Genomic DNA, 13,179 nt, shown 5'->3' with positions numbered 1-13,179 from the left:
TTCTCGCGCCCCTCAGATTTGCCGTTTGTTTGCTGCGCTAAAAAGAAACGAAAGAAAAAAGAGAAGAGTGACGCGCAACAGACTATCGCGTTACGTGGACTATGCGCGAACTTGACACCGGCAAGGACGTGTTTCGAAAGGAGGAAATAAAAAAATAGCAGCTCCAACCCGTTAAAGGACGCGCCAAGTCAGCCGTTGAAGCCTCGAGCGAGACCGTCGATCGATTACCGAATAAATCACGATCCACGACAACCGTAAAGCGATCGTTAACCGACTTGCCGTTAACATGCTTGGATTATCGCTCTTCCTGCTTCTGTTAAATAGCGCGCAAAGATGTAAAGTCGTAAAAATCAAGACTCCGAGTATGTCTTTGTGCCTATACCGCACTAAATGATAATAGGATTTAAAATGCTTCCACACAGCAACCTCCAAAGCAATCTCCCTCGAAGAAACTCTATTTGACATATTTCAATATTATATACTCATTTCATTGATTATTAATTTTTTTCTAGTTCTAAAAATTGAAAGAAGATAAAAAATAAATTAAATCTCTGTGCATTGATAGAACACATCAATCTGTAATGTAAACGTGAAACGTTTGCTTCGCCGTTATTATACAATCCGTCTAATCACAGAGTTGCGTAAATTGTTTCAAAGCGAGTTATATTGTTTACACGAGTCGTGAGATCCAGAAGTTTTCCAGCTGGAAATATAACAAGCAAGCCCTCATCGAGCGCGGTAACGAGAGTCGGTCATCCTCCCATGAGGTTTGGGCCCTCGCCACGCGAAGGATCTCTGGATCCCCTCGCCCTAGATCCTCGGGCGTGGCGAACACGATGGACGGTTTCAGAAAAGGAACCCGCTGTTTTACGTAATAACCTCGGTCGAACGGAGGCGACGCCAGGAAACTGACTTCTTCGCTCCGCCACGTCGCTCCTCGCGTGTTCAGGATCGTTTCTTCGACTCCGACACGTCATTCCGGTGCGATACCTTCGTCCGCCACGGCGTCGGAAGACAATTCGCTGCCCTTTCCACGAAGCCGAAATACCCGCACGATCGTTACCTCGGAGCATCACGGATCTCGTGACCGGTGTTATTATTCGGTAATGATGCGCGCGCGTCATTACGGATGAATGAGACGTTTTAGCGCGGCATTAGTGATCCGTCCATCGTGGACGGGACGGAAATTTCGAAAGAAAGTAAGAAGGTCGAAAATAGTGGAGGGTTGTGCTGCGATTATGTGCGGGATGTGTTGTAAGGACTCTCTCATCTATCGAACATTATATATATCACGTTTGATTAATTAATCACGTTTGTAATAAAGCCAGGGAAGATTGGAAAAATATATTATCATCTCTAAGATTACGCAGGTACAATTGGAATTAAAGTGGATGTTCGATTATGAATTCGTGCAACGATAAAAATTGTGCATGAAAGTACGATAATTGCGCGCGACAGTCACGTCTCAATCATGCGATTAATATATGTATAAGAAATGAATATTCATTTGAATTGTATTATAAGACGTGATAATACAAGCGTGCGACAAGCGTTTAGCGCGATCGAGAAAGATATCGGGAAGTATAGGTGATAATAATCGTTGATCGTCGGCTTGTCCACGCTGTCGCGGAGAGAGGTATGAAAAAGGAGAAAAAAAAAAAGAAGTCAGATGAGATCAGAGGAACTAGAAACTAGCATGCGAGGAACCGGCGAACGAGATGGGGGATAAAGGAGGAGACAAAGCGAGGCGGCAAGATGAAGGAAGGAAAGAGCGAGGATATATACCCACACTAGAGTACGAGGAAGAGGAGGGGGCTCTCTATGCGGTACCCGAAGCCAGTCGGTCGGATATGCCCCGAGGCTAGGCCGTGATAGACAAGGTCAGCCTCTCCCCGCCTCGTGTATATACGCTCGAGCTACTGTGGCAGTGCTCCTCTTTTTTCGTTTATTTGTTTATTTATAAATATACCGGCGCGACGTGTCCGGTTAGCGCGTCATGGAAGCGAGAGGGAAGCGAACGTCGCGCGGCAATAGAGATTGTTCCCCAACCGCGATCCTTTCCCTTCCTCCCTCGTATTGTTCTGCCTTGTATATTGTAGCAGAAACGAACGTTTTGCCATTCCGAAGCCAGTATACGCTCCTGTCCCGTATACTGTGTCACGTGCGCGCAGGAAGTTATTAATTTGCATTTTAGATAAGGAAACATCGAGTCTCCTTCAATGGCGATTGGCGTGAGTTTCTAAGATCGATTATGACGTATTTCTTCGCATCCCATTCACGCTCATCTATATGTATACATATATGTAGATTTGTCTCTTTTTACGTTTCTCTCTTTGACACCAAAGTATTTTTTCTTTTTGCAGATATTCGGTAGCAAGGCGGATCTGCAGCTCCACACGCAGATTCATATGCGCGAGGCGAAGCCGTACAAATGCACGCAGTGCTCCAAGGCGTTCGCCAACTCCTCGTACCTGTCGCAGCATACGAGGATCCACCTGGGCATTAAGCCGTACCGTTGCGAGATCTGCCAACGGAAATTCACCCAGCTGAGCCATCTACAGCAGCACATCCGCACGCACACTGGCGATAAGCCGTACAAGTGTCGGCATCCTGGCTGCACGAAGGCGTTCAGCCAATTGAGCAACTTACAGAGCCATTCCCGATGCCACCAGACCGACAAGCCGTACAAGTGTAACTCCTGTTACAAGTGCTTCTCCGATGAGCCAAGTCTGCTCGAGCACATACCGAAGCACAAGGAGTCGAAGCACCTGAAAACGCACATCTGCCAGTACTGCGGTAAGAGTTACACCCAGGAGACCTATCTGGCGAAGCATATGCAGAAGCACGCAGAGAGAACGGATAAGAGACCGCCGATCATCGGCACGGGCCTCAGGCCGTCGATACACGCGATGACCGCTCACCATCAGGACCACTACTGGCCCAAAGTTAGCCCGGACACAGTGATCGGCGACTTGCACGAGAGGTTGCCGCACCATCACACAGAGTACCATCAGAATCAGAATCCGGAGATGTTATTGCCGGGACACGGGCATCGCGCTGGCGAGTCTATAGAGAACGACTCGAGGCAACAGACACCCCAACCAGGGGCGAATCATCATCCTAACAGCAGCTCGGCCTTCACGCCGATTTCGTCGATTTCGATCAATTCAATCTCTTCAATGCAGCACCCGTTAAATCCGCTGAATCACCTGCACTACCCTGGTAGCCATCATCCGGCATCCCGACCGTACCTCTACGAGGCGTTTAACACGACGCAGAAGTCGTCGCCAACGTCCTCGACGACAGGTGTGACGCCCGGCACTACCAGCAATCAGAACGCTACGTCCTTCCCGAATCAGTTGATCAGCCTTCACCAGATTAGGAATTACGCCCACCAGCCAAATCTCGGCAATCTGGGCAACCTGGGGAATTTAGGGAACTTGAGCAATCTCAGTAATCTCAGTGCCACGATGGAGAGCCATGCGTTGCTAGGTGGTCTTAAAGATAAGCAGTAATTCTGCCTGATCTTTGGAAATTAACCTCAGAAAGCATTCGTGCGCTCTTAGCCTCGGCCTGAGGCTCTCCTTCTATCCTTTTTCTTCTGCTTTCCGCGTGACACGGTACGTCATGACGCTGGCTCTTCATCGCAGCTCGATCGTTTTCTTCTCCGTGATCTCTATTCATTTAATTTATTCACTTACACATTGGTGTAAGTAAATCCCTCGCGAGCGAAGTCCTTTCTTTATGTTGATCTTGTACGCATAAATACAGGTATGTATGTAAGAAAGACACAGGGTTTTGTGATTTTTTTTTTAGTAGATTAAAATATAGCGTAAAAATTATCGTTGGGAAACGGATAAGAAATACGAGACGAGGTCGATGTGTGCTCGAGAAGATCAAAATTATTTTCGACAACTTACAAAATTATTACGCTCTCCCTATATTCTTATTTCCTCTTTTTTATCTTTCTTTTTTTTTTTATCTTATCCATGATCCTTTCGATTCCGTATATACATGACTCAATTAGGGGCATTGCATGCTTATGTTATTTGCACAGGACACACACATACATACATTTACATATATATAGATATTTGGTCAAACCTAACTCAAGAACCCATTGTTACGCAAGAAAAGAACAGATTCGTTTGAATTGAAATTATTCCATTGATTTACCGATTAATATTCGAATTGATAATTATAATTGGTAAACCAAAATTAAAAACCAAAAATTGGGATTGATAAATTCAATTATTTTAAAATTTTTCTATAAATTACGTACGATCACAATTATCAAAATTAAAAACGCTCTTAAAATGTTTAATTTTTATTATTTGCGATATATTTAATCAACGTTCTGAGATCATACATATATATTATTTCGCAGTATACCCATGTAACGCGTTGGAAACCTTGGTTTACATTCCTTGATATAATAAGACTGACGTGATGTAGTTTCCTCGAAGACTACATGTTTACATACTGGTCTAATTATTGTTGATCGATATAATCAACGGTCATCAAGAACTATTTCGTTGTTTTCACGCAACTAAATCTAATCTCTGTATCAGTTGAGGATACAATCGATTTACTCGACTGTTTCAAATTCTCTACGCTTTTTAGCGTGTTAATCCTCGCCAATAATCATGCGTGCCAATTACGTGCTAGAAAGTTTCATCAATACGCATTCGTCGCGATATAATCCATACGATCTGACGCCGGCCGTTTAAAGCTGACATTTGAATGATAAAGTGGAGCACGATCATGGATTAACTTATATTCGAATGGACGATATACTTTCATAATGTTAGAAAGTATACGTACTGACGATGAACTGTGAGCCGGTTTCCTCTTCAGTTCAATCAGAAAAGATTTTAGTTGCGAATGTTAAAGATCATTTATAAATGACCAATGATTTATATTTTTACAAAGAGTTATATAGAGTAGAAAGTTTTTAATTAATTCGTTCTGAATTATAAGTTCTTTGATCCCAATAATGTCCATTTTTGACATTCCCTGATATATTTTTTATCACTTTACCTTTACTTATCAAATCGTTTTGGATCATCGAAATTTCAATTGGAATTATTTTTTACGTTATCGAGCTCGAGAAATATTCTGAGTTTATTATCATTTGATATTCTATGTTTCAAGATTTATCATATAATTATTTTATTCTTCTACTTTTTAGTTCTTTTACTCTTTTTGTTTTTCACTTCTTTTCCTTCACTTTACATTCCTCATTTTCTACATATGCTCCAAGAGCACTGAATGCAAAGTACTACGATTATGAAAATTGTAATTTTGTGCAGTTTAGTTAAAATTAAATCTCTCATAACGCGTGTTGCGACCTAAGTTTTAATTAATTTAGGATTTTGTCACGATTTACAGACAAGTATACTGAAAGGAAATATACGGAACATGCGGACTGATAAGATAAGGAATTACGTACAATATTACAATAGGACAAGGTACATGCGAATATTACATCTTGACGAACGCGGAAGAAAACGGATAGGCAGATTATATGAAAAACGAGCGAAACTTATATTTTTCGCATTAACGAAAAGACATTCGTAAAAATATGCGAAAGCGCCAGTATAATAACGAAGGCATAACGAAGAGAAGTTATTAAAAAAACCGCGAAGACTGGCATATAAATAAAGAGATGCACAAGAAATCTCGTTTAGAAATATATACGGATATAATATATATATATATGTATATATATTTTTGTAAAAAATATATATGTGTGTATATATATATATATAATATATATATAAATAAAAGCATCACGCACATACTGTAAGTGAGCCGCACGAAGACCTCTTTGTAAATAGGTGCTATAAATAAATAAGTATATTCATATATTAATTAATACAATAAATTAATATATGCATATACGTATATACAAATGCATAAATAAAGAAATAATTATTATCATCATCAGCGTCATCATCTTTATCAACATCATTATTGTCATCTCGATCATTATTATTATATTATTTTTATTTGCATTATTATTACTATTATTATTATTATTATTATTAATATTATTATTAAAATTGATTAATATTTTGATCGATATTTAGTAGGTGTATAAGGTAAAGAAAAAACAGACTCTAATAATGAAAATATTCTAAGTACCTTTCCTAATATCTAAATAATCTTATGTATAATCTGTTGCGTGCGTATGCGTGTGCGCGTGAGGAAGAGAAAGAGGAGAAGAAGAGAGGGAAAGAAAGAGAAAGGGAGAAAGATGAACATGTATATGCGACCATTGTAGATAATTTGTTGTTACGGCGTTAGACGCGCTCTCCTTCGGGGTTCCCGTATGACCAATCGTTCAATCGAGTTACGTTGTTCGTATGAAGGATACTGAAAGCATGATCGTTGAGTTTTGTATTTTTAATCGTATACAAACTTCTCACTTTTATTTTCACCACTGTCGACGTAGAATTTACGACGAGGAAAGGTGTTAACGGTGCCAATTTATTTCCGTTTTTTTTTTTTATCGTGTCGAGAGAATCGCGGTTTTAGTCGACGAGAGCGAACCCCGTGGATGTCACGTCCGCGCCTCACCTATGCTCAAGTTGTTTAAAACTATTACGTTGTTATTAAGAAGATGATAGGACAATGAATGAGAGTAGGGGCGAGGGGTAATAAAGCGTATATAGAAGAACGTTCGAAGTAGATCCACTTTCTTGCTGCGTGTAGCAGACTCCTTTGCAATACGGCATGCGACCCGCTATCTCTGGATATCCCAATTTAAGTCACTGCGAAAAAGAGTAAAACATCAGATAGAGAAAGAACCAACTTCTAATTGCGCGTACGCGCGTGGTACAATTAAGAAATCTCGAGTACGCATACATCCTGTCAAATAGACAATAGTATAAAAAAAAAAAGAGTATCATACAATCGATTGAAATGTAGAACAAAAGGATAGACAGATACCCATCATTCTGGTTTACTATTAGAGATACGTAGGAAATGAAATAAGAAGGAGAGAGATAGTTTCGCATGAAAACAAGGGACAGATGCAAGATAACAAACTCCGACCCCGCGCTTTAAATGTGATTTCTTCTGCCTATCCTTAGTTTCATTGATTATATTATTATTATTATTATTAATATTTTATTAATATTATTATTATTTCGTTTAATAAACTGTCACGTGTTAAAATAAAGGCAAAGGAGAGTTCTCGATTTATGTGATGCTGAATTATTTTGTTTCTCTGTTTTCTAACACAAAAGGTTAAATTTGTTTTGGCCTTTCCCTTCTCTCTTATCAATAATCTCCTTCCTTTTGTCCATCGTTTTTAAGATTTCTATTTTGCACCAGTGATTATTAATTTCTGAAAGACATTTATTTATCATGTTTCATCTAAACAATAGATTGAAAATTTACGAAGGACATCAAAACGATGCGGAAGAAAATATACGCCTCATTCACTGTGCATTAATGTTTCTATAGAGATATTAAATGTTAAAACACACATTAGGACCGAGGTATCTTTCACGTGTCTGAACTTAATCTGCATTGATCCGTAAGTACACACATGATCTTTCTTTTCATAATTAGTCGATTGATATAAATTATTTTTTTATTCTAAGAACGCAAAATATATATTGACGAGACGTTTAAATTGAGACAAAAGAAATGTTAATCTGTCTTTTTTTTGGAACTGTTAAAATATATTATTTTAAAAAAATGAATATATTGTGTCCCTTTTCTCACGTATAGTTATTAGCACACACTCTCGCGTACTTACGGATTACAAAGTACAAGTTACATAAAAGAATAAAACAAAACGAATTTTTTCAGAAAATGGATTTTACTTTTAATTACACTTTCAGTGTGTTTTCTTTTCGTGGCATGGGTGTGAACTTTCTCCTTATTAACTGAAATGATCTATTTGTTTTATTAAAATAATTGAAAGTAAAGAGCGAAATAAAATGCGAATTTTTTAATTTGACGTAGATAGAAAAACAGCACGCCTGGAATAATACATTCTTTCCGTCTGTAACTTGTCGCTTCTTTGCTGGTAAAAGGATTAGAGGAAATCGTTTCCCCCCTCGCTAATCCTTACCGCGACTCTCCCTTCTGTCGTGCGCCATTTCGTTTCCGTTGTACGCCGCTCGAATCATTTCTCTGTCGCAATCCTCTGTCTCTCGTTTCTTACATTCGATTACGATAAATTTCACGAGACACTCGAGCGCACTCGATTCCAGCGCGCCGCGCGAACACTTCGCGGACAGATGCCGTCCAATTATTCTTTCGTCATGTATACATACAAGGGCAAGAGGGTTCATGTGTTGTTACGACATACTAAAGTCAAAGGGAATTTTTCATCTATCCTATGCGATACGAAAAAGAGTGTTTCGGGGGATGGGGGGGCAATAATATTAACAAAGGAAAGTGAAAGAGAAGCGATAAAATTGAAAGATATTTGCGGGACGTACCGGTTGACGAAGTTGTTCTTTGCTACTCACGCGCGATCAGTTCCTTCGAATGACAACGATCTTTTAGAAGACGCGAAAAGGGAAAGATATAGAGTAGAGTACACTCTTTTAGCAATACTTAGGAAGCACAAGAGGGAGGGGAAACACGAAGTCTTTCGACATGGAAAACGATAGGGTTAACGGATGATGTCGACGAGCGGATGTCGATCGTTTAACGCAAATAAATTTCGCATTCCAAGCAATAATTTACAGTCCGCCGCGTCAATCGCCGCGTGTCTAGATGTAAAACTGAGAAATATCGACATTCTCTCTTCGGGACAAATTACGTAGCGAGGACACACATTTGCATTATTAGAATGATTTAATAAGAACATATATAAGCTAGAGACTGTATACTACGATCTCGTAGCAAGATCGAGAACTGTACGTATTGTATATTCTTTTAATTAAATGCGTATCTCTGTGTACGCGGATATTCACAGCAATGAGATCCATCAGATTATACCATCTTTGAGAAAAAGGCTTCGCAACCTCACTCTTTATATATCGTTCTCTTTCGGCAATAGTTATTATTACTATATACTTCAAGTATACAAGTTGTAAATGAATGTTTCTACAACCAGCATACCTTGCGTAACCATTAGTCGTCGAGAGGAAAAGCGAGGAAATAAATAAATAAATATATACGCGTGTGCGCGCATAACAAATGCGTGTCTACTACATCTCTGTGTGTTACAACGCACTCTTAGGAGAAAAAATGCGTGTGACGAGGAAGGCAACTGATAAAAAAAAAAGAACGCATGTGCGTGTACGTTGAAGAGCGTATGTTGCGTGTGTGAGAGAGAAAGGACGCGTATAAGCGAATAAGGAAAAACAATATATTAATTATTGCGTGGTACGAACAGAACTGTGATATTTTATTGTATAATTCTGCGGAGGAAATGAGAGAGAGAGAAAAGTAGGAAGAGAAATCTCTAAGAAGAATATACTATTACGTGAGAAAGAGAGAGAGAGAGAGAGAGAGAGAGAAAGCGAGAGAAAGAGCGAAGATGATTATTACTGTATTTTACAAAAAAAGTGCATCCTTAAACGCAATTAAATGCAATTGTGCGGGAACTGTACATACACCTGGTGTCTCCTTAAAGATAAAAATAAGGTATCCTTGACTTTTCGGTTGCATAAGTAGCGCGTAAGGCGTACGAAAGAGACATTTTATTGTTCGATAAGAAACAAAAGAGAAGCAAAGCTCTGTCCAGTCGTTCTCGCGACTTTATGTGAGGTAATGCTCGGTGTTCTCGGACCGCGCGACTGCGGGTCCCATCGTCTGATCGTTTCCTGTTTGTAAAGATATATGTATAAAATATATATATATATATATATACATACATACATACGTGTATAAACTAAATGTTTCGTAAAAAACGTATGCACGGAGTCGGGCGACCACACTGCAACGACAACGACGACGACGACGACAAATGATTGCGGAAAAAAAGTGGAAGAGTAATAATTAGCGTAAGCGCATTTTGTGTCTGTAAAACCACGAAAACGATGAATCAATCGTCATCTCCCGCACCCTGTCTCTCGATATCTGCAGCCTTCAATCGTTTCATATATAGACTCTCCTTTCCTCCCTCTCGCTCATCCGCGTTTAATTCCGATTTGCGGCAAGTTATGCAAAAATAATGACAAAAGATATTTCGAGATTTACGTGAAGGTACGAATATTGTGATTTGAAATCGTAAGCGAGAACAGAGAGAGAGTTGCAAAGGCGGACAATGCAACAACGACTTTGCGAATTAAGTTTTGCACGATATGTAGAGAAAGGACAAGCAGAATAACATACAGGGTGGTGTGTAAAAGTTTCCGACGATATTTTGTATTCTTCATTTATAAAAAAAAACCTCGATAACAGTTTAATCTTTGTCGAGTGTTAGAACGAGATGTGGCTAACGAAATTTTGCACTAGTACTTGATAATGATTAAAATTTTTCAGGCTTTCTCTACAAGTTGAGAGTACAAAATGTTCCTGACTGGAAACTTTTGCGCGCCACTGTATATCGCGGTTTTCTGAGTCTCTTTGCAAAAGGAAAAGAAATGGAAAATTTTTATTGGTAACGGTGACGCGATAGCTCTTTTATCAATGCTTCATGTGGATTCGTAATGTCGTTGCAAATTTAGGCGCAAACACGGCCGTCCGATTGTCGTGTTACGTTTATCCAATCTCTGTTCAGGATGGATATACATTTATAACAACTATGTGTATGTGAATATATGTGTTATATGTGTGTGTGTGCGTGTGTGTGTGTGTGTGTGTGTCAGAGGAAGAGAGAGAGAGAGAGAAAGAGAGAAGCGGACGGCCACGTTTGCGACGCTAAATGTGCCTCTAGAATACGGGCTTTTATCCTACTGGTGAACGCACAAGTGTAATGGAACACTGATGAAAATATTTTCGATAAACCCGCAATTTCCAGATCGCAACGGGCAAAAGAGGGATGCGACTATCGGTTTTCACTGTACCTTCCGTCGTTACGAAGCGGACTCTGGTTTTTCTAGTTGCATTTTTTTCTGTACTTAAAACGAAACAAGGATGGCACTATCCATGTTTTAGAAGAGAGAGAGAAAAGGAGAGCTGTAAAGAGAGAAAGAGAGTAAGAACAAAAAGAACAGAGGAAAGGTAAAAAGAGTATCTAAAAAGGAATAGACCAACTAGTAGCGACATTTTCAAGGATCGTTGCCGGAGGACTTTGTGACACTCTCATACATGATGTAATTGAAAATAAATAGACATAAGGGATGATTTTCTGTATTCCGCGTCGCAACCAGCTATACGTCTATCATAGAATATAGTGGACTAAAATACACACATTGCACATGCGAGTGCACGAGTCCACCGTTTAACTCTTCGAGAGCGACGGATTGATATTCTTCGAGAGGTGCATTCACCTCAGAATCAAAACGATCGGTCCGATCGTCATTCGAGTACGAGTGACACATATTATTCAAGAATCTGCCACTCTCTGACAGAGTTAAACGTTCTAATCTAAGTGTTGCTGCCGGTATCCAAGGAAGCGATCGAAATTTCAGTGGCTGAGATCTCTCAGGGGGACGAGAGAACGGGATGACCCGCGTTTTCTTTTTTTTTCCCCCTTCACCTTCTCCCCTTGGAAAAATCTCACGTAGATTTCGCATTTATAGAATTCTTTTCAACGCGAACACGAGACGTATGTACAAACGTGTGATATGACGTGATGGAGCTCATTGCTCTGTGTTCGCAGTGCGGAACTCGTACGTCGTCCGTGTTCTCATCTCACACGGATCCGATCCTTTTCTGACTCTCGAGATTGAGTCTCGAAACTAGATCACAAATAGTGTTGCTGCGAAATCTTAAGTGAAAAGATAAATATTGCAGTTTCTTCTTTTTTTTTTTTTAAGAAAAAAAGTGCTCCAATTCAAAATTAACAATAAATTTAAAACACAAAAATTCGAAGATTTCATAAATTTTATAAAACTAATAAATCGTTTATTATTGTATAAAACTGAAAGTAAAATCTCGCGTAATTGTGGCAATTTTGTTTTCGAACTGCAACCTAAATATCAGATTTGGCTTCCTAATGTTTTATATCTGAATGTATTATAGTTTCTTGTATTTACTTTGAAATTACTATAGAATAATGTCGAACAGTGTTCTAATTCCGAGTGGTTAAATTAATCACGCAAACGATCAATACTTGGCGATATTGCACGCCAAAAGAGGATACATAATTGTCATAACTCCGGCAGGATCCGAAGGATGCGTACCACGACGTACAATTTTCGCGTCATTCTGTCGAAAAGGAAACTTGAAAGGACTCCTGTAAAATCTACGAAGGAACTATCTGCTTCGCGCTTTTCGTTCCTGAGGAACAGTTCGCGAAAAAGAGAGAGGGAGAGGGAGAAAGAAAGAGATGGATTTTCGCATATTTAACGCCGCAATCGCGATCGTCTAACTTTAAGTTTCGAGAAGCGACATGTCGCGTCACGATTGATCTATGTAAATAAAGGCTTCGAATCGACACGTCGCAATTAAGTGATAATTTAAATTGTTAAGATATACAAATGCGACTGAAGTACGAATCCAGAAGCAACACGACCAACGAGAAAATGATTGTCGAAACGCATAGTTCCGTTTTGTAAATCGTCGTTGCCGATCTGATGTTTGCGTCGATGCGATGATGTGTTACGCGTGCGAGAGATCTACCTGTTACTTTGTAATATTAGAGAGAGAGAGAGAGAGAGAGAGAGAGAGAGGCCCCCTCGTCCCTCGCAGAATTTGTCCGGAATTTCTAGATATAATTCGTCGTCGGAAATAACGATCCGATTTTCAAGGAATTTACGACCAGTCTTCTCGAGAGTCTACGTCCCGCGCACAGCTCTGTAAAGCAACAATTACACACACACATACACACGGACACGCCCGCCCCACAAACATCGAAACACACTTAATTGTTCGTCCTTTTTAACAAATATAACAGAACTTACGTCTTATCTCGATATGTGAGCGTATGAGGCGAGATGCTATTGCAGTGGGAGCCGAGGCGAGTAGAGTGAACTCGTCTCCTCGCGTCTCGAAAATTGTCGTACTCCAGCATTGCACTGGCGTGTCGCTTCGTCGCGGCTTTTTTTCTAACCCTTTCGCCCACCCGACCTAATCGAACGTCGAATCGCGCAGCGTCAA

At 39.8% G+C, this 13,179-nt stretch overlaps 1 protein-coding gene across 1 annotated transcript in view; it reads left to right on the top strand.

Moving 5' to 3' along the window:
- The window catches only part of LOC108780877 (zinc finger protein rotund), a 93,682-nt gene extending 90,167 nt beyond the window's left edge, over window positions 1-3,515 (top strand). Inside the window, exon 5 of the mRNA XM_018548700.1 lies at window positions 2,364-3,515. Within this exon, the coding sequence (XP_018404202.1) occupies window positions 2,364-3,515 (1,152 nt within the window). The remainder of the gene's footprint in view (window positions 1-2,363) is intronic.
- Window positions 3,516-13,179: the final 9,664 nt, after the last annotated feature.

The sequence above is a fragment of the Cyphomyrmex costatus genome, unplaced genomic scaffold (genome assembly GCF_001594065.2).
Source record: "Cyphomyrmex costatus isolate MS0001 unplaced genomic scaffold, Ccosl1.0 scaffold75, whole genome shotgun sequence".
Lineage (NCBI taxonomy): Eukaryota > Metazoa > Arthropoda > Insecta > Hymenoptera > Formicidae > Cyphomyrmex > Cyphomyrmex costatus.
This window is presented reverse-complemented; position numbering and strand designations above follow the sequence as displayed.